Source organism: Ambystoma mexicanum, chromosome 6p (genome assembly GCF_040938575.1).
Source record: "Ambystoma mexicanum isolate Mex_15411 chromosome 6p, UKY_AmexF1_1, whole genome shotgun sequence".
Classification (NCBI taxonomy): Eukaryota; Metazoa; Chordata; class Amphibia; order Caudata; family Ambystomatidae; genus Ambystoma; species Ambystoma mexicanum.
Genome location: NC_090935.1, coordinates 612,320,534 through 612,342,575, shown reverse-complemented (window position 1 = coordinate 612,342,575; position 22,042 = coordinate 612,320,534). Strand labels below are relative to the sequence as shown.

At 45.6% G+C, this 22,042-nt stretch overlaps 1 protein-coding gene across 2 annotated transcripts in view; it reads left to right on the top strand.

Annotated features, from left to right (window-relative positions):
* ANKDD1B (ankyrin repeat and death domain containing 1B) overlaps window positions 1-22,042 on the top strand; it is a 679,018-nt gene that overhangs the window by 212,966 nt on the left and 444,010 nt on the right. For both annotated transcript variants that reach the window (XM_069627461.1, XM_069627462.1), the window contains one exon: window positions 21,159-21,257. In XM_069627461.1, the coding sequence (XP_069483562.1) occupies window positions 21,159-21,257 (99 nt within the window). The remainder of the gene's footprint in view (window positions 1-21,158; window positions 21,258-22,042) is intronic.

The window sequence follows — 22,042 nt, the reverse complement described above, 5'->3', positions numbered from 1 at the left end:
CGCATCTACAAAGACACATCATAGAGGCCCTTGTGATCGATGGCACTTAGATACTGTTCTTATACCGCACATACCTTTCATTCCATCTGATACATTTAGCCTTTTCAATGACCATTAATAAGTCACAGGGACCTACTCCCCCTTCCTGGACGCGATCAGTGCTAATTCTGAAATTTAAGAAGGGGGAAAGAAGTTACCCTATGAATTACCGACTGATATTAATCTTTAAGATATGATAGGACAGCATATGTAACGCTGGGAACAGCTAGGACAGTATATTACTGTAACAAAATGACTTATGCTCTGCAGGAGTATAACGATGAGTAGTGGCTGAACCGCCTACACAACACACGTTTCTACAAACCAGCAGTGATCCCAGTCAGAAAGGTAAAACAGGTGCACCGCCATCGCCTTTTCTGGTAACTTGGGCTGAGGGAAAACTATACTCTCACAAGGGGTGTGAATGTGAAAGAGTAGCAACCCAAACAGCAAAGTACAAAAGTCAAAAATAAAGTTATATCCAATCAAGGTTCTATAAAAATATATATATATATATTAATGAAATACACCATATGTAAAAATAACTAACTACAATAACACTATACAAAACCCTCCCGGGTAGAAAGAACGCAAAACATGAACTAGACAGAAAGAGCGGCACTCTAGGTAATGAAGGAGGGGTGAACACGCAATAAGCAACCACAATGATTTTAAAAGGATATGTCTTCAATGGAAAAAGGTGCAAGAGAGACTTAGCCATTCTCAAACGGTGGGCCTGGGAGACAGCGTAAGTCTAGAGTACCTTAATCCAATGTTTGACAGTTGACAGTGCTAAACCAGACCTCAAGCATCTGTGTCTGCGGGTTGAATTGGTGTTGAAAGCATTGAGTCGTCTTGGCTCAGGTGGCTAGTCATTGTGTCAGGTTGAGCGGGTGCTCTGTGCAGTTCAGAAGCAACGTTGGGCAGTGCACGTTGAAGGGACCACCAGGAGCAGTTTGACGATTGACAGTGTCTCAAGGCGATGAATACCACTGGTTCGGGATGATACGTGATTCGATGATCCAGCGGTTCAAATCTGGATCCAATGCAAAGTCCTGGTGGTTTGATGCAGTGTATGAGGTTGCAATTTTGGAGGAGAGCATGTGGTGCATTAGTGCTCGGTCCAGGCAGGTGACAAGACTCTGCTGCATCGCTACAACGCAGAGCCAATTTGAGGATGCAAGCATGGTTGTTCGAAGTTGAGTAAATGTAAAAGGCAGCACTGGAGGCCATGCAGAACTGATTGATGAGCACGCTGCCTGGCTCCACTTGGAAGAGCTAAATGTGATGGCACATCCCATGCATATTCTACCCACCCACTTCCTCAACTACACTGATACATAAGATACAATTTGTAAAACCTTTATTAACTTGGTGGGGTTTGGAAAAAACTCCTACTTTGCCCTATAACTACGATGGGAGTTTTCTCGACCATCAAATAATGAAGAAAACAGACTTAGTTGTGTCTGTCAAATCAAAATGACCTATGCAAACAAAACCTAATGCCTGCCCTATCTCTTGTACAATGAAATGTGTAACAAGAGCCTTTAACGTGGAAGGCCAGAGTGTGTCATCTTGCCTATAGAGACTGCCTTATTCCATGCTCGCTAGACGTGGAGAGGAGAGCTGATTCAGTCACATTTATTCTTTGTCGAACACTGATTTTCCTTTTATATACATACCTCCTATGTTTTAGGATCCGATGTCCGAACTCCCCTCTTTCTGCACAAACGCTAGGCCGAGGAAGAAGGTGACGGAGTGTAACAAGACTAACTCTTATACATCGTACTGGAGATGTCCGCTACTCGAATCAGATAAGATCAGTTACTTGACTTCAAGTGCATACACCTGATTCCAGTTAGCTCTCCTCACACGGATAAAAGGCGGAACCTAGAGACACACTCTGAGCAAGGTGGAACACAAGTACGAGCAGAGCGTCCGGGGCAGGGGGGAGGGGTTGGATTTACACAAAAGGGGAAATACCACATCTCAACATCGGCTGCCTCACCCCCACTCCCTGGAGACCCCTCACCCAAATGATCCTCCGGCACTGTTTCACTCCTAGGGTCTGGAGCCAAAGGCGATGGCCGTGCCCTGGCCCCCTGAGAGAGAGATCCCCAGGGACTAGAGGGTGAGACACACTCTGGTTTTTCACAGTACATAACTACCTTGCACACAGCAGTGTTATTTACACCCCCCAGCACTACACTCAAAGCTGGTTGGAAATGAAACCATGAGCAGAAAACAGGCGGAACCAGTTATACCGCTCCTGCAAGAGGAGAGGGGTTACCTTGTGCAATCCCTTTCCAACTGGGTTAACCGGCCAGCTGGGAAGATATACTGTCTGCCAAAGCAGCCACTGTTTTTTTAATGCAGTTTTGCCCCATAATAGGAGCATTTTAGAAATGTTAAGCATCTATTAGTAAATGTAGCCCAAAAGGCCAAAGGCCGGCTTGTGATAATGCAAAGTTACTTTTCTTGTTTACCTAAGATTAGGCATTTTATCCTTCTCGTTCTGTTTCCAATGTTTTTGATGTTTATGTGATTGCATAGTTTGCCATTAAAACTTAACTGTTTCTATGCACTCACAATATAAACAAAGAGGCAATTTGTCATTTAGTAGTGCCAAACAATACAACAAAAAAAGTGTCCACACTTCTAACTATTATCATAAAAGGAGACCCTACAATCTAAAAATAGAACTTTCCACTAATTAACTATACCTCTGTCTGTCCAAATGTCAAAATCAGAGATACACCTGATATTTAAATATCGATATTACCGCAAGTGATAATATTCATGCCTATACCCAACTTGTTTCTTTCATACACGCAATATGCTTGACATTCTTCAGGGGTGATGAAACACAATTGTATCTCCTCAACATCTTTTCATCCATACACATGGGGAACTCATATGTCGGACAACGGTTCTTCTACCGTGTTCTTGACATGCATTCACAATTGGTGCTGCTTTACAGACTATTGACCCACTCTTTGATCTAATTGACCATTGCAACCAGACTTTTATGAGTCATCGACTCAGTGGACCTGTTAAAAATAGTGGTTTAGGAATACTAATGGCCCGATTCTTAACTTGGCGCAGTGAATGTGCTAAAGAGCACGATTCACTGCGCCAAATCAGGATGCCGAGGCTCCACCACTATTCTCAAGTGGGCCTGGGCATGCTCGTAGTGCACGACAGTGCACCTTCAGCATTGCGCCTGTTTTCGGCTTAACAGGCACAATCCTGAAATCTCTGCAGCATTTTTGTTCAATAACAACATATTTGTTATTTTACAAAACTGCTGGCAAGACCATGAATGTGTATGAACACTTTGATATACACCAAAGTAAGCAGCTTCAACGTTGCAGGATACAACGTTGAAGCTGCTTAATTTGGTGTATATGACAGTGTTCATATACACCTGGGGTGCATATGAACACTTTCATATATACCAAAGCAAGCAGCTTCAACGTTGCATACTGCAACGTTGAAGCTGCTTGCTTTGGTGTGTATGAAAGTGTTCATATGCACCCTGCAGTGCAACAAGGCTTTTTGTGGCACTCCTTCGGAATTACAGCACCAAAATGGTACCATTTATGTGCGCAACTTTAGCGCACATATAAAACTGGAGGAGTGCAACAAGAATACCAGTCTAAAAAGGCAGGTAACGAATGTGGCGGTTGCTAGGTTGGTTTCCAATCCATCCTAGCAACCACCACATGTATTCCGAATGTGGCGCATTCCTACTGGCTTCGGAAGAATGCGCCACCTTCAGAATAGGTGTTAAGTACCAAAAAAATTGTTAACCTTTTTAATGACCTTTTCGATACTTAACACCAGTTAAGAATCGGGCCCTAAGAATGGCGCAAACTGGTACTCCGCCAAACTGCACTCACTTACATTACAAAATAGGTAATTGAAAGGATGCAGAGAAAAAAAAACAATTTCAGTAAAAACCAAGCTACTAAAAACCCTATGCAAAGAATACAAATTGGCTGTCAAAGCGGCCAAACAAATCATACTATAATGCCACTGTACTGACTGCAGACAAAATCAAATCCTAACACATGTTAGCAAAACAATTTGCACCCAATATACCCTCCTCCATATAAGCATTGGTATGATGATTTAGAGTCCTTCGTTGTAAATATAATTGATAAACTCTGTAATGGTACACTGTGTGTGTCCTCATGCAGCCGTTGACTTTACAACTGGTTCATCTTGTACTAATCATCATACACTTACTTTTGCATCAGGTTTTTCTTTTCATCCTGTTGGCTCTGGCGATATTTGCTCGATTGTAACTAACCTCAACCTTACAAATTGTCCAAAAGACCCTTGCCCCCCTACGATGGTTAAAGTAGATTCTGATTTGTTCGCTCCAATTATCTAAATAAATGTACTTATTATTATTTCTGATGCTCTTAAAAGAACTTAGGTTGCTGTTGCTGAAATTATCTTCCCTTGACCCAGCTGTTTGTTCTAGTTTTAAAAAAAATATATTTATTTTATTACTTTTCCATTTTTATCACAACAATATACATGTGTTAACATTTCTCAGGTATATAAGTGAACAATTACTAGTTTGGCTGTGAACTGTCATGCAACACCCTTTACTAAACATTACCTGCTTCCTACCCCCTTCCCTGTAACTAGCAACAATCAAGTATCCTCTCAGTCTCGGAAGGATAGCTCAGCGTCAACGTGCTCGCCTTGGAAGCAAGACTACACAAAGCACCACAGGTTCGATCCCTGTGTCAGTGCTTAGAAACCTCTGGGTATTAAGCACGTTATAAATAACCTATCATATCTTCTTCAACCCTTCTCTTGTCCATGTACACCGCTCCGTTGCTAATTCGTACCCTTCTTCTTGCAACGCTAATCCTCGTCTATTCCCATTCTTGAGTTGGATAAAGTTAGTGTAAATTCTATGCCTTGTAACATGTCTTCCACAGGGTCTTGTTTCTGCCCACCAATCGCCTGTTTCCATACCACCGTCTCTTCTATTGTCAATTTCTGCAAATCCCTCCACCACCTCTACAGGCGGACCCGTCTCTGACTTCCAGTTCATGGCTATATAACGTTTGGCCACTACATATGCTAAGTCTTTCAGTTTCCCCAGCGCTTTCCCATTCTTACCCCTTGGGAAGAGTCCCAGGATACATGCCTTCGGGGTATGGATGTCTAATTCTATGTCCCCTTTGGACATTTTGTGTGCAATTTCCCCCCAGAACTTCCTTACGATGGCACATTCCCAAAACACATGCAACCTTGCAGCATTTACAACCTTACATTTGGGACAAATCTGTCTATCTGCACCTTTAAACCCAGCTATCGTTTTCAGTGTTAAGTAAGCTCTCTGTGTTACATACATTTATATCAACTGCAATCTCGCATTTCTGGAAACCTTCTTGTGATAATTAGTTACCTTCAGCCATTCCTTGTCCTTAAAGGTCTTTCCCAGATCTGATTCCCATCCGGCCCTAATTTGCAGTTCCCCTCTTGAGTGGTTGTCTTTTAACATATGAGAAACCTGAGGGTATTTTCCCAGGTAGACCTCGGGAGTCCCTTATTCAGGTGGCCAGGGAAGGGCTGGCGCTCTCAGATCCCAACCCTGGGGGTGGACGAGCGAGGGAGGATCACCTAGTTAGGGGAGCACGGGGTTGTGCTCTGGGGAATGCCCCAGGTGAGACACGGTACTATACCAGAGAAAGTGATGAGGAAGATGAGGTCCTGAGGCTTTTATGGGCTGTATCAACTCGACTTCGCTTACATCCGATAAACTTCCTTTTCAAAAACCCACCATCCCCTCCTCTTCTGGTGAATCCATTACACATGCCGTTACATTCAGAACCCATCTTTCTCAGAATCCTTGTTTTCCTGTTCCCTATCCGAATACTCCCGAAGATTTTTCGTCCCGTACCTGATTATTATTTCCCACACTCCCAACCTGCTCAGGTAAAAAACTACAGTTCCCGCAATCCCCTTGTTTATTTCTGCCCCACAAACCTTACCAATCCCGTTCCTCTGATTGCAACTTTCCAAACTCCCAGTCGAAAAGTGACCAACAATTACAGTTCCCACACACCCTCAAAACCCACCCTTCCGAAATCACCTACCCACCTAGAAGAAAGGCTTTAATTTCCTATAACACTGTTTTACCATATGAAAGACAACAAACTTGCAATACAACTGTTTACCTGACATGTCCCGACACAAGGGTCAGGCAAAGTCAGGCAATTGCCTAAGATCATACACATCTGACAGCCCTTCCTTTTCCCCACATGGATAAAAGGTGGAGCAAAAGAATACAGTACGAACAAGGCAGACAGCACAATGGCACAGCAAACCAGGTATGGCAGTTCAAGAGAAGGAGAAAGGCAATGGAAATCGAGAGGGTGGCGAGGAGAGAAGTGGCCTTGCCCTTTTCGTCCCAGGCCTGCAGAACTTTCATGGAAGAGGACATAAGACCGCAAACAATAGCGCAAGTATCTTGCAGCAGATGTCAACGGTACACGGGGCAAGCTTATGCGAATAAGCAGGAGCGAGGGAAGCTCCCGCGATTGTGGTACTGGCTTTGACTCCAGTGGAGAGAAACGCCAAGCGATTCATCAAAGCCGGTGAGTCGAGGGGGAGAACTGAGAAAAGCCGGACTGTGTTGAATGAAGGTGATCATTTGAAGGAAGTTCAAAAGAACTGTGAGTTTGTGTAAGGGATGACCAGCTGCGGAGGGAACCAGCACCAAGAGGGTGCTAATTTGAGAGACACTGGTCGACCCAAACTTGATTGAAACTACAGAAACCAGAAGGCCAGTAGGAGAGCCGCAAGTTAAGTCAAAGTGGTCATACAGGAGGTCGAGCAAAATCCCTGTACAGTTGAAAGCCTTTGATCTACGAACTTGGGAAAGCAAGGGAAGTGAATTCCACAAGCGAATATGAATGTGAAGTTGGCAAATGTAAACCCGGAAGAGGGATGCTGACGGAAAAGGGGGCAAGTGTAAAGTCCCAAGAAACAATGTGTTGACAACCGTGAACCCGGCTGAGAGATGTCCACTATGAACTGTTTGAAACGACATTGAAAAGCCAAGGGAAGTGAATCCCACTAAAAAGAAGACAGGAGAAGTACACTGTCCCCTATGTCATTTGGAGTCCGAGCCCGACCAAGGGAGAAACCAAGACAGGAGAAGTACACTGTTCTGCATGACATTTTGGGTCTGAGCCCGACCAAGGGAGATCCAGGCGTGAACAACTATCATCCAAAGTGTCTGAGAGGTCAGCGCCTGGAAGAGGAGGACCCAGGGGTGAAACCATCACCCAAAGCATTTATCGAACAGAACTGTGTGTTCGTTTTGTTGAAACTATCACATTGGGAAACAAACTGTTCATTTGATTTGTTGAAAGTGACTTTCGAGGGGTCAGCGCCTGGAAGAGGGGGACCCAGGGGTGAAACCTCCACCCAAATTGTCTGTGGGGTCAGCGCCCAGAAGAAGGGCACTCAGGTGTGAAGCCATCACTCAAATGTATTTGTGAAACAGAATTTTTGTGTTTGTTTGTTGGAACCATCAGGCCCTCAAGGGAAAGAGACTTTTTATTGGAATGAGACTTTTAAACCATTGAAGAACCTGATAACTGGACAGAACGATCGACTTGTGCTGGGAAAGCTCGAGTGTGTGCTGTGCCCCAAGGTCCCACCTTACCACCTTCCCCCTCCAAACGTGGGGAAGCGAGATCCACGCCAGTGCATCCTGACATATTATTTGAGAACACTTCTTTCATTTTCTTGAAAACTATCCCACACAACTTTTGTATTTAGCGTAAGTAATTGGCAATAGGTTTTTCTTAGTTTAGGCTTTTTATTTTGACACAACGCCACAAGGACTGTTTTATTTTCATTTGATGGTTGATGCTTGCTCCGATCTTAGCTTTAGGTTTAGTTAAGGCAGTGGTATTCAAACTGTGGGTCGCGACCCCCTAGGGGTCCGTGGGTGCATCCCAGGGGGGCCCTGAGAGCTCAGCATGAAAAAAGATTTTTTTTTTTTTTAGATTGGAAGAAATGGGCAGGGGTGGCCCACATGGGCGGGCTGAAGCATGAAACTGTCTCAGGCAACAATGAAAAAGTGACCCACAGTTGTAAATGGATATTCATTCCTTTAGTCACAGACTGGGCCTCATTACTACTATGGCGGACCAGTAACAACGGTGCTGGTAAGCTACCGGCACCGTTGCTACCGTTCCGCCATAGTAAGAGTTGTGCTCGTGGGTGCTTGACAGCCCCCGCCAGGTCTGACCTCAGCTCGTCGGATGCACCGGCACCGTTATTAATGGTGCCGGTGCATCCGAGCTCCCCCTTCCCATTTGAGCCATATGGGGCTCAAATGGGAATGGGGATCTACCGGCACCTTCGAAAGGGCAATTATCATGTCCGCCTAACTCGGCATGACCTAGTAATTGCCCATTCGCGGGTGCCAGACCCGGTTTTACCGGCACAGCCACCGCCAGAGTAGTTATGAAGCCCACTGTTTCAATAGTACCCAAAGGGGTGCTTTGTGTTAAAATGTAAGTAAATTGTGATATATTCAGCAACAATGGTCAACATTACTAACTGCATAGGGGCCCCTCACCCATTATGGAGGAGCTAAGGAGCCAGCCCAGTGAAACAGTGAGCACTCCCTCAGCTGCTTTATCCAGCTAATGGAGTGCTCCTGGGCTGGCTGAACTGTCAAAGGGAAACACTGTTTCCCTTTGACAGTTCAGTTTAGTTCCCCAGCCGCACATGCTCACTGAGCCATGCAAGTGCTGGGGCGTTTTGCTTCGCCAGCATTGCATAGCTCATTGGAAATGCTGGCTGGGGCACTGCATGTCTGTATGTCCGAGGGGGAGCTCCTGCGCCTCCTCGCACATACGGACAGAGCAGCTGGAGCAGCACCCACACACAGGCCAATGCAGAAGGTACGTTTATGTTCATTGTTTTTATTTAAACATGTGTATGGATGCGTTATGAGTGAGTGTATGGTGATGGATGCTCATGTGAATGATAGAGTGATTGCTGTATGAATGTGCAGCGCCTTGCATATACACATAATCATGTTCATTGTGTTAGGACCAGTGGGGCCCAGGGGACAGGGATGGTATCTTTTTACCGGACATCTATCATTCAAAACCCTCTGCCTTGTCCACAAGGCTTTCTGGGGCCTCGGTCCAAAATACCTTCAGCTATTCCTCCGCAAATACCTCCCCTCTCGAGCTCTTCACTCCTCTACCTCCAACTCCCTCAGGGTCAGTCGTTTATCAAAGAAACGAGCTGGGGGTAGATCTCCGTCTTCGGCTGGGGCCTCCCTCTGGAACAGCGCCCTGCCACTCTAAAACTTGAGGAGAACCATCTTTCTTCCTGCACTTATCAGACCTACCCTGTCTGCTGCCTTAAACGTAGCACTTGCAAATTGCTGGCTGCACTACCACTGTTTGTTGCCTTTATTATTTATTTATTGTTATTTATCTGTTTCTCCTCTGCTTCGCACTTTCCACTTCTCCCCCCTTCCATGCACTTTTCCCCTCACACTTGCGCGTTCTCAATGTCACTGGGCCTAGTAAGATCGCTGTTTTATTCTCCTCTGTTCCCCTCCCTTGCCTTGTCACGCTCTGAAACACTTGTGTACGAGCGCGATAGAAATAAAATATCAATGCCTGCCCCCTGGACTCCCAGCAACAATTGCAAACTGTTTGGCTATGTACCCATTTTTTGTTAAAAGTATGCTCTACAATGCAACATTTTAACCTATTATTTAAAAAAAAATTCACAGGGGGAAACCCCCCCGAACCTCCCCTTAATGCCCCTCCGCTTAAAAAAGATTCACCAGCCGCCACTGGCCCTCAGACTGTGTTGGGAACGGGATGGGGGAACCGAGGGACTATGGTGGGAGCACAATGGGCGGGAACCATGGGATAGTGATGGGAGCAGAGTGGGGAGAGCCCTGGGTGTGTGATGGGGTGGGGAGAGACCAGCGACTGGATAGGAGTGGGATGAGGGAGCCCAGCGACTTTGATGGGAGCAGGTGGCGGCGCGCAATATATACTGTCCATTTGGCATTTCTGGGGGGTCCCGACCTGCCCAAATTTTGCTCAGGGGGGCCCTGGCCAAAAAAGTTTGAAGACCACTGAGTTAAGGTGTTTTTCCACCCTGCATTTATAGTTCAATAAACATCCTTGAACTGTGATCACTTGTGTCTGTCTTTACTGTTGTCACCTTGAGTTCCTTACACACAACATATAGGGCCTCATTACAACAAGTGCGGTAGAGGGTTAACGGCACCGGTAGAGCTGCCGGCGCGTTAACCCTCTACTGCCTCATTACGAGGTCTGCTTGCGGGTCCCGCTAAGGACATCTGGTAAAACCAGACGTCTTTAGCGGGACCCGCTAGCAGACCAGGATGCAAACAACGGGCCCGTCATTAACGGGCCCGTTGTTAGCACACTCCCCTTTCCCATTGAGCTCTATGGGGGCTCAAATGGGAATGGGGATGTACCGGGTCCGGGTCCCAGGAAAGGGAATTACCGGCCCCTCCAAAGTCAGAATGGCCCGGTAATTCCCTGTTCCAGGAACCCGGACCCGGTGTCCGGTATGGGGGTAGCCATGCCGCTAAAAGCAGCATGGCTACCTCCATACTCGTAATGAGGCCGATAGCGTTGATAGATTATGCCCGCCTTCTGAGATATTTATTATTGTTTCCACTTCTTCGCAACATATCGTGTCCCCCCCAATTGATGGCCATGGTATGGTATGGTATGGTATTGTTTATTTATACAGAGCCGATACACAGGCAAGTGTTTCAAAGCGCTCAAGGAGGATGGGAACATGGGGAAAAAACAACAGTCGCTCAGAGCCCTTCAAATTCTGAGACGATAATAGTCTGCACGGGCAGAGTAAGTGCATATAATATATTTAACAGTTGAGACACAGCAAATAGGCCTGACGGTGATTCTGCAGTTTTACCATTGCAATTAAGGGGTAAAGACAAGGGAGAACGATCTTCAGGCACGGTGCATTTGGATTGTGCAAGTGCACAGACGGTCACAGGGAGGGGGAGGAACAAGTGCACCCGGTTGGTGGAGGCTGGGGTAAGTATGGAGAGACCCACTCTCTTGGGTTATTTCTCAAGTGCAGTGAGGGAGGGTGGGGTGTAGGGCCCTGGGGCAAGTGCGAGAGAGGACTTATTTTAATCATGTTCACGATAGATCGGTATAGAAGGAATTGTCCTCCATGTATTCCTGATAATTCCTGTAGTTCTTGAAAACCTAATAGGTCCCATCCCCCCTCAAATCCCCAATAGTAATAATCCTGCACGTCTCTGCGTGAAGTTGCACACTGGCCCTCATCCCTCTATCATTCATTACCGCTGTTAGGGGTATCTGTGGTGATATCGGATCTTTGATCTTGAGTTTTTTACAGGTTCTATGCCACATTTGCATGCCCAGTTTCACCAGGTGTGGGTATTCCTGTGGTTCTGGTGGGGTTACCCATAATAAGTATTTTAGGTGTAGGTGTTGTATCATTGGCTGTAGGAGTGCGGTATCTAATGTAGGTTCATCCGCTAGCCAGCCGACCACCTACTGCATCTGGCATGCAAGGTAATATAGCTTGAAATTCGTCACAGAAAACTCCTACACTCTTTTTCTAGCCTTGTAAAGAATTGTTTAAGGATGTTGTAGGGGATGTTCCCAAAGCAAAGTAGCATCCTGAGCAGTGCTACCATTTTTAGCAATGCTGCTCTCGCCATTACTGACAATGGTAACTTCCCCCAAAATGTTATTAAATTCACTAATCCCTCTAGCGCTTTTAAGGTATTGTGTATGTGTTCTTGTTTTGCAATGTGGTAGATATCCAGCCCTAGATATTGGAAGGTATCTGTCTCCCATGGGAGTGCTAGTGTTGGTAAGTTTCACTCTACTTTCCTCAGCAAGTTTGGCTAGTGGGAATAAACAGGATTTTTTCTTGTTAATCGTAACTCCGGACAACCCATTAAAGTTATCCAATACATCTAATATGTGTTGTGGGTTCTCCTCAGGGTTTTGTAAAGACAATGGGCCTCATTACACGGTAGGCGCTAAGGGATTACCGGCACCGGTAAGGTCACCAGTGCCGGAAATCCCTTAGCGCCCTACTACGAGGTCCCTCAGCAGGTCCCGTCCTTAACGCCTGGTCTGAACAGGTGTTAAGGACGGGACCCGCTGAGGGACTTCAGAGCTAATAACGGTACCACAAACTGCGGTACCGTTATTAGCTCCTTCCCCATTCCCTTTGAGCCCTATGGGGGCTGAAATGGGAATGGGAATGGTATTTTGAATGGGGAGTTACCGGGTCCTCCAGGGTCGGAATGACCCGGTAAGTCCCCATACCGCCTACCCGGACCCGGTATGCAGTAAGGGAGTAGCCATGCCGCTAATAGCGGCATGGTTACCTCCTATCGTGTAATGAGGCCCAATAACATGTTGTCTGCATACATGGACACTGTATGCCACACCCCATCTATCCTGACTCCTGCTTCTTGGAATTCTTGCTGCAGGAATGCCGCTATTGGTTCCATTGCTATGACATAAAGCATCAGGGACAGTGGGCAGCCCTGTCTGGTACCTTTCAGTAATTCCCATCTGTCAGAGAAGATGCTCACTGTTCTGACCGTAGCCATAGGTTTAGTGTAAATCAGTTTTATCCATTGCCAGTGGTCGAAGTGTAAGAAAAGAAGTAGTTGAACTAGGTTCCATGCTAGCCAGCCCCGCTCCACACAAACCCCATTGCCCTGCCCCCTCCGACACACAATACAAACCCCCAAACACATTTGCCTGCTGTTTGAGGGAACGTTCAGTGTAGTGCACTGAATGTGCAAGTTTCAGCTTCTTCCTACACTGTTATCTTAAAATGAAACCGTTCCGGAACGGAAAACGGAGCTGTAAAACGTAATTTAAAAAAGTAGAGGAGCACCGCTCCCAACCGCTCCCGCTCACTTCGACCACTGTCCATTGCATATACTTGGGCTCAAAGCCTAGTTTCTCCATTCTCGCGTAGAGCCAATCCCAATGGACCGAATCAAATGCCTTCATTGCGGCTAGCGAGGCCACCGCGCAGTATTCGTTCCAGTCTTGTGTATTGCTAATAATGTGATGTAATCTCCTTAGGTTCCAGGCAATGTTCCTTGTTGGCACATATCCCGTTTGGTCAGAGTGTATTAGCTCTGTTATTACTCTCCTGAGCCTATATGCCAATAATGGCGTAAGGATTTTGTTGTCCTGTTTCAATCGGGACAGGGGACTGTAGGAGCCACAGTCTGTTGACTCTTTATTAGGCTCAGGAAGAGATATTATCACTGCTTCTCTCATACTTTCTGGGAGCATCCCTGTTTCAAACGCTTCATTGTATACTCTCAGCAGGACCGTTGTTAGGCTGTCCGTGTATTCCTTTTAGAATTTGCTAGGTAGTCCGTCCATGCCCGTGCTTTACCTGAGGGCAGTGCTCTGATTATGGCCATAACCTCCTTGGCCGTTATAGGTTCTTCTAACATCTGCACTTTCTCTATCTCTAGTTGTGATAAGGTTATGAGATCCAGTTTCTCCTGTAGTTCTCGGTTTCGCCCCATCACAGGTATCTTCATACAGCGCGCTGTAATATTCATAGAATGTCATGTTCACCCCCATCTGAGTATTGCACATGATGCCCTCCTTATTCTGGACTGAGTGTATTGGCATTTTCCTACTGTCGTTCTTGTATAACCATGCTATCAGTTTGCCTGGTTGATCCCCTTCTGCATGTGTCTTCTCTAAATGTTTTGCACAGCAGAATTTGCCTGGTCTCTCCCATTGCATCAGACAATCCTGTCTTAATTGTATTTCTTCATCCCAATTGTCCTGTCCTGCACTGTTCCTTCTCTCTACCTCACCTAATTCTTGTTCAATTCTGTTTAGTTCTTAAGTGATAGCTTTGCGTACCCCTCCTGCTTTGGCTATCATTTCTCCTATGCTCACCAATTTGAATGTCTCCCATAGAGTACCTACAGCTTTAACACTTCCCTCATTAATCTTAAAGAATTCCTCTTTGTGTTTCTGCACATGTTCTTTGAACGTCGTCATGTCTAATAGGGTCTCACTACGAAGTATCCAAGTTGGTATTACCGGTCTGGGTGCCGTTATAACCCACTTCATTTCTAATGGGGTATGATCTGACAATACTCTTGCTTTATATTCTGCCTTCTCAAATTCCCTCATGTTTTCCACTCCAGTAAATAAGTAATCTAGTCTTGTATTGACTTTGTGCAGAGTGGAGTGGTGTGAGTAATCTCTCACTAATGGGTGGAGTGTCCTCCATATATCCACAAGGTTGAAGGCTTGCAGGAGGGTGTTCAAAACCTTTGCAGGCGGTGCAGGTCTTCTGTACTTGTTGTCTGACCTGTCTACTTAGGGATTTAGTGTGCAATTGAAGTCCCCTCCCGACATTAGGACTCCATTTCTGTACAGACCTAATCTTGCATATAGGGAACGGAAAAATGTTGTAGCATCCTGGTTCGGTGCATAAGTGTTTACTATACATATTTCCCTATTTTCCAGGGTGCCATGTTTCAATACCATCCTGCCTTCAACATCAGTATTGGTAGGTTGTATCTTCAGTGGGACTGTCGGGGGCTACCCAAATGAGAACCCCTGTTGCATAAGCCAAGTGTGTGGCTCCCGCTACCAAACCTCCCCATTTCTGGGCAAGCTTGTCTTGTCTGGTTTTGTTGAGGTGCGTCTCCTGTAGTAGGGCAACTCCTATCTTATTCCTGAGCAGGTATGTAATTATTCTGTGTCTCTTCACATAGTTATGAGACCTTGAATGTTCCAGGTCTTACTTTAATACTACCTGCCATTATATACATAGCTAGTTGTCCTCATTTGTTAACCCCCTACCTGTGTATCAGTTCTCAAAATGATGACTCCATGTCTGACAGGACCTGGGAATACTCTATCTGGCTTTTCCCTCATACCAATTAACAACCCCCCCATCCCCCTTTGCCCAACTGTCCCTTTCCCAACTTTAACCATCAAGCTATGCAATGCATGCTTGGGCCAGCCCGCTTCTGCTCCCTCCCCTCCTACTCAGCCAACCAGGCATTTGGTGCCCAACCGGTGGGTACTTATAGCGTACCCTAACTGAACTGTACGGGGAAGTTGGAGTGTCCCCCTGTCCAGTGACACTTCTCCTCTGAAGACTGTGGGCCTCATTACGATCCAGGCGGTCCGGAAATAACGGTGGCGGTAAACCCGCCGCCACCGTTGTTTCTGGACCGCCTGAGTCCGAACCCTGCAGGCGGGAGGTGATGTTCCCGCCAGGTCTGACCTGGCGGGTTTAACACCTCCCGCATGCAGGCGGATGAGGAAACACTGGCAGCATTACGAGATGCTGCCGGTGTTCCCATGATCCCCATTTCCATCGAGTCCCATAGGACTCAATGGGAATGGGGATTTACACCATTCCGCCTCCGTGATTCCCGGAAAACCAGGGTTGTAATGCCACGGTAATTCCGGGAATCACGGAGGAGGAATGGTAATACGAGTCTGGCGTTAACCAGGCGGTTTTACCGCCTCGGTTAACACCGGACTCGTAATGAGGCCCTGTGTCTCTGCCTCATGTGCTCCTGCTCCAAAGCCGCTGTTCTGGGACAGCAACCTTTATGTTTAGTGTCAGGTTCGATCTCCTCCCCTATTCCAATTGCGCCCTTAATGTCGGGCTCTTGAGAACTTAACTCAATTCTTAATTATCAGGGTCACCGCCCTCTTCGGACGGTCTTATCTCACAGAGCTTGTTCTTTACCCAAACACGTGTTGCGTTCAATCCCTTTCCGGTGATGCCATTTCGCACTGTCCATCCAGTCTTGCGCTTCTTTTGGGTTGTCGAAGAATGGTAGTCAACCATTATGTAGCCTGGCTGGATAAATTAACATGTATTTCAGTCCCGCCTTCCTCAATTTCTCCTTTGTTGCAATTAACTGGGCCCTCTGTTTCTGCACTTGAAAGGTGTAGTCCGGGTATGTTGCCAGTTTGACCGAGGCCCCTTGAATAGTGCTCCCTGTTCTCGAGAATGCCAAAATCTTCTCTCTGTTTTTGTAATTTAATATGTTGGCGATGATGAGCCGTGGAGGTGCACCCGGTGGTGGTTTCCAACTAAGGATTGGTGTGCGCGCTCCACCGTGAATCCCTGTGTGAGATTCCCTGGTCCCAATTCTTGCAGCAGCACATTTTCAGCATAGTTAGTGGGGTCGGTTCCCTCCAGGCCTTCAAGCAGTCCTAGGATCCTAATGTTGTTCCTGCGAGCGCGACCCTCTGCGTCATCATTTCTATCCTAAAGCAATTTTTTTTCTGCAGTATTTTGACGTCCACTGTTGCTTGTGCCATTTCCTTAGTGTTGTCCTTCACTTGCACTTCCAGCTGTCCCATGCGTTGTGCTAGTGAAGGTGCGTCTTGTCTCAGCAGTCCCACCTCCATCATTACTGGATCGATCTTTGCTTCCAAGACTGTCTTCACTGCTGCAATGGTGGCCAGTATTTGCTGATCTCCCTTGTCCAGCGTGTCTTCCGTACCTGCAGCCGGTTCTTTCAGCGTTCCACCTTTAGAGCTGTCTTGTCCTTTGGTGAAAGATTCCATGGTACTCTGTTTGCCTTTTGCTTTGTTGCCTTCGGTCACCATGTTGTGGGTAGGTTCTTCTTTTGTCTCGGCTTGCCTTATTTACTATCTACTTGCTTGGTCTCGAGTGCATTTAGGCTTCTTAGCAGGGAATCCTTCCTGATCCTCAGCACCCTGTGTCATTGTGCCCCACTACCAATTACGCTGTCTTCACTGAGAGTTGTTCCACTTCTCACTCCTCTTGGCTCTTCCTACACTGTCGGCCAGTGCTGTAGGCCAGTCCTGAGCTTAGGCCCCCTTGCCTGCTAGTGTGGGACTTGGTTCTGCCCTGCTCCTATGACAGCATTCCTTATGTCCTCCTTTTCTAGCGTTCTCCTACCTTTTGTTTATTCTGCTGCTAGTGGCTTCTTGCACCTTCTCCCACTGCCCCTCCCCCATGTCGTCTCACTTTCTTGCTCTGTGCCCCTCTACCAGGCCTTGCTATGTTGACGTCCTGGTTACATTGTGTATTTATATTGGTGGCTTCCGAGGGCTCCCTTATAATTTCATTTGGCCCTGTACTCGCCTTTTTGCTGTGCAGTGCTTCTTCCCACTTCTTGCCACTCGCACACCTTACAGCGTGTGTTCTGTTGGTTCCTTTCGGTCTGGCGATTCTGTCCATAGCTTGGAGGGGTTATAAGTTGCTCTCCTTCCTGTCCCGCCTCACCGGTCTGCTGGGTATGCAGGGGTCTGCACTTCTCCGCTTTTGACCGTCAGTCTTCTCGTGGTCTTCTGGTCTTCTGGTGAGTTGGGTTCTCTTTCGCACTACCGCTCTTCCTCTCCTCGTGCAGGTCCACCAGCCCTCTTGGCTTCTTCACAGGAGAATCTGTGTCACCGTTACTTTCTGCCAGCCGCCATCTTGCCTCTTCTTCTCGGGCGACCGCGGCTTGGAGTAGGCGTCCTTCCACGCTGTCTGGGACTCGGAGCACACCGCATATCATCCCCAGTGCAATCACTGCTATTTCACCCATTCAGAGCCCTATATACTTCTTTTTATTGCTGCTTTCTACGGGTCAGTGCAGGATCAAGTAGGAGCTGCTACGAGGCACATATTCACTGCATGGCAGTAAGCCACGCCCCCCAGCTGTTTGTTCTAGTTATGGGCCTATTTCTAATTGTCCATTCTTCTTGAAAATTATGGATAAAACCGCCTCTCTCCAGCTACAGCAGTACATTGAGATTGTCAAGGTTCTAGGAGTTCACCAATCAGTTTTCTGGTATGATCAGGGCATGGAAACTGCTCTCCTGGATGTAAGGGTAGATGTATTACAGTTAATAGAAGCTGATGGGCTAAGTGTGCTGATGTTGTTTGATCTATCGGCTGTATTTGATAAGTTTGGCCATTTAGTGTTGCTGGACCATTGCATTAAAACGTGACTGTTCCGCTAAGAAATTGTACTCTTCTTTCCTTTACAATAGGACATCTTCTGTCAATCTAAGGAGTTATGATTCATATTCAGTAATTTTGAATTATGGGGTCCGCCACGGTTCCTGCCTTTCACCAACATTATTCAATGTTTACATCAAGCCGCTTCACAACCTGCTAGTGCAGGAATGGGTGTCATTCCATAATTATGCGGATGACACCCAGGTTATATTGAGACTGACATGTAAGCCTGCTGACAATGTGTATCATATTTAGGGACTCCTTAACTCCAAAGAGGCTTGGATGACGGTAAACTGGGTAAGTCTCAACTGCATGCAAACTACATTTCTCTTTCCTGATTAATTAGAATTAGGCCTGGCATCAACTAAAGCAAGAATAATTGGTATCAGTGCTGACAAAAATACTGAATACCAAAATGCCATGTTTTTTTCTCCCAATTTTGGTGCAGTTATATGTGGGGGGTGGGTAAGGCTAATTAATTCTGTAAGGAGATTATGGGCGGCTGCAGGGGGTACCCCCCCACATAACTGTGTGAATTGAAAAAATGAAAACGTATTTTGGTTTTCAGCATTTTTTAGTCGCATTAATAACACAGATCCAAAAAATCTCTTCCAGATTACTGCGAGATGCATTTTGGGCAAAAGATTCACTACTACATTTCATATGGAAACACCTAATTGATGGCACTCTGTCCACTACAAATGTTTTCAAAATATCATCTACTTTGATGCTGAAGCGCTAGAAGAGAATAACCCACTGTTAGATCTTTTTCACAGTAGCTAATTGGTCTGTTAATCAATTTTGAAGAAAACTACTGAAGATGCCTGAAGCTATTCAGAGGATAAGAAGTGTCTTTCTAAACTTTCATCAATAATTGAACCAGGGGAACTCTACTAGGATTATCACAAAGATGCAATAAAGGGTGCCCATGCACTAGGCCTAGATGTATGTTCTGCAACCAGAGCATATAATGGTGCAAGCAGCTGGATGGAACACTGAAAATGAATAGGGATGACATGACTATGTCGCTGCCGTAGATGTGGAAGTGAAACTTTGGCTTATGTCATCTTTGCGTGCGTTAAGAAGAGGCTGCCGGACACATGAGGTCAATGTGCAGAACCTCAACACACTCCACGCTCACCCTGAGGTTCCAGGTTCTATAGAGACACACACTCCTAACACCTCCCTTCCTTCCACCCAACACACCCAACATTTCCTCTCCTGATGACCGCGATCCTTTCTTTGCTCCAGACACCACCACCCTTGACGATAACCAACACACCCAAATCCTTGACAACCTCCATTTCCTTGGAAAATCTAGAGTCTCCTTTATTCACCTTCACCAGAAATTTCAGTTTGTTCACATCACCCGGTTTCACACTCACACTCCTTCAACAGTTTTTAACATCAAATTTTCCTTTTTCGATTTCTCCTCGCTCTCCAGAATTCTCTTACACACCTTGCCCACATTGGCACCCCCACACCTCTATCTGCCCATCCAACCAGGGTACAAATGAGTGTTGGACTTTCCGCCTCTCAGCAATTCAAATGGGGTTACCCCTGTTACTGTGTGTGGTGCCAGCTTATACTGAAACGTCCTTTCCATGACTGCGCAAATCCTATCACAACCTGTGGCAACTGCAATTCTAATGACATCTATAAGGGTGCATATGAATGTTTCGATGCAGCCATTCTGTTGTGGGTGATACAGAACCATGGTTACCTGCTCTATCCCACACTTCTCCAAAAAAAGCTTTACATTCCCTAGACACCAATAGTGGACCATTATCCGATAAACATCTTCCTGGGAAACCTTTCCCCAAAACAAAGGTTCCAGAAAATTGATAATGCTACTAGAACTCACATCCTTCAAGACAAAGGCGTCTGGCGATTTGGATAACACTACCAACAAATACATATCCCTCATCCCTCTAATATTAAACGGTCCGAGTAGATCCAATGAAAAGATTAAAATAAAGTATTTGGAACATTTTCATTGTAAGGCTTGCCCATTTTACAGGGGTACCCCTTAATCATGCTCACACCAGAGTGAAGTATGCCCCTCTAGGGAAATAAGGCCAAGAGTCTATCTTGCAAGGATAGCAAATGTAATCTTTACAGAAATGAGGATGGGGCAAATAATTCTGCTCCCTGAATGGCCTCTGTCCCTCTTCCGTTCCAAGCTCCTCCATACTGGTGCCAGGCAGGAGCTTATATACTCTTAACTTGCTGTAGTGGTGTCTCTGGATATGGGCATGGCTTTCTCCCAACTTGTCCTAGTTCCATACAAGGGATGCTCCAGTGTTCCTTTCCTTACATATTGCTAGCCTATGCAAAAATACACTGTAGCTTCATTTTGCCATCTATGAATATTTAATGTACAAAAACATTTTCCAGTCATTCTCTGCATACCTCATTAATTTTCCTCATATTTGTATCTGGCCCTGTAATTTCTGTTAACCCTAGTTTTCATATTTCTACATGTCGTGCATTGAGCATGTAACATTTTATTTTAGCATGCATTGGCTTTTGACAGACAGCATACAGCTGCTGAGTTACGTGCTGGTCTACCAGAGCTAGCCTCAGTGATCCAACACCGCATGAGCTCTGCGATCCATTTTTAGTGCAGGCCACATTCCTTTTGGCAGAGAGCCTGCTTCTACCGTGCTTTGAGAAAAACTAAAAAGAAATTAACATTTACCAATTTAGTCAGCTAATAGTTATTTGCACCTTATATTTAAATAATAAAGTGCCCACCCATGTGTGTATATATGATTATATTTGCATGAAAAAGCTTTCTTTGTTCCCCTCCTCCCCCCTGGTCTTTTGTAGTGCCTAGAAGCAGTCAACAGATGTTTTGCCTGATTGTAAAGTGCTTGGGAATGAAGGAAGTTGCTAGCTCCATCCCAACACATTTGCAACTTTTGGGTTTAAAGCTATTCAAATGATCGACTGATTGAGCTCATTCATTCAGAATTTTCATTTAAAAAACGGTTGTGGTTTTGCTATTGTTTTGTTACATGCAATATGTTCTTTTCTCTTAGCACGGTTTGATGCCGATCCATCTTGCTGCCTGGGCCGCAGATCTAAACATTCTGATTTTACTGATTAAAGCTGGTGCTAATCAAAAGGCCATAAATGAGGTCAGTGGTATTTATATTTTCTTTTACATCTTTTAGTGCTGGGCACTGTTGGTCAGCATCTCTTGAGTTGGGAAACATGTGCCATGTGCCTCAGACATGCAGCTAATTGGTGGTTGCTTTATGTCAATCAAATATGTTTTGCAATAGTTTCTTCATTGCATAAGACACTCATCTTTGAGTGTTTCGAGTGACACCCATCCAAACACCCCAAACCTTATCAACAAGTACCAACTGCAATATTGAAAAATTCCAAGTAGTTATTTTGATGCCATCTGTTACTGATACTCAATCTAATGGTTTGGCAATTACACTAACATTTTTGTTATCCAGCATTCTCGGGGAATCACTGGTGCCGGATAACAAAATATGTCAGATAATAGAAGGTCTGTACTCTGACATACTTTTCCAAATACTTATTTTGGGGCTAGCTGTTTCTGGTGCTGTTAGCTAATGCTTTGGCAATTACACTAAAAGCTCGATTATACAGTACTCTTGGGAAATCAATTGTGCTGGATATCAAAATATGTCAAACAGTAGAATGTCTGCCCTCTGGATGGCAGAGAGCCAGGAAAAGGAGCAACATGTATGAATAACAAAGCATCAGTAACTCTACTTACTGTCACTCGTCCACCCAGAAAGCTGTTATTCAGACTTTTACAGATTGTCGTCCCGCATTTTATCACGTAAATGCTCCAATTAACGGCCTTGGGAGGGGCTGGATAATAGATAATTCCAGGTGATAATGTTCGATGACAAGCTTGTACTGTACCATTTGCACTGTGGGC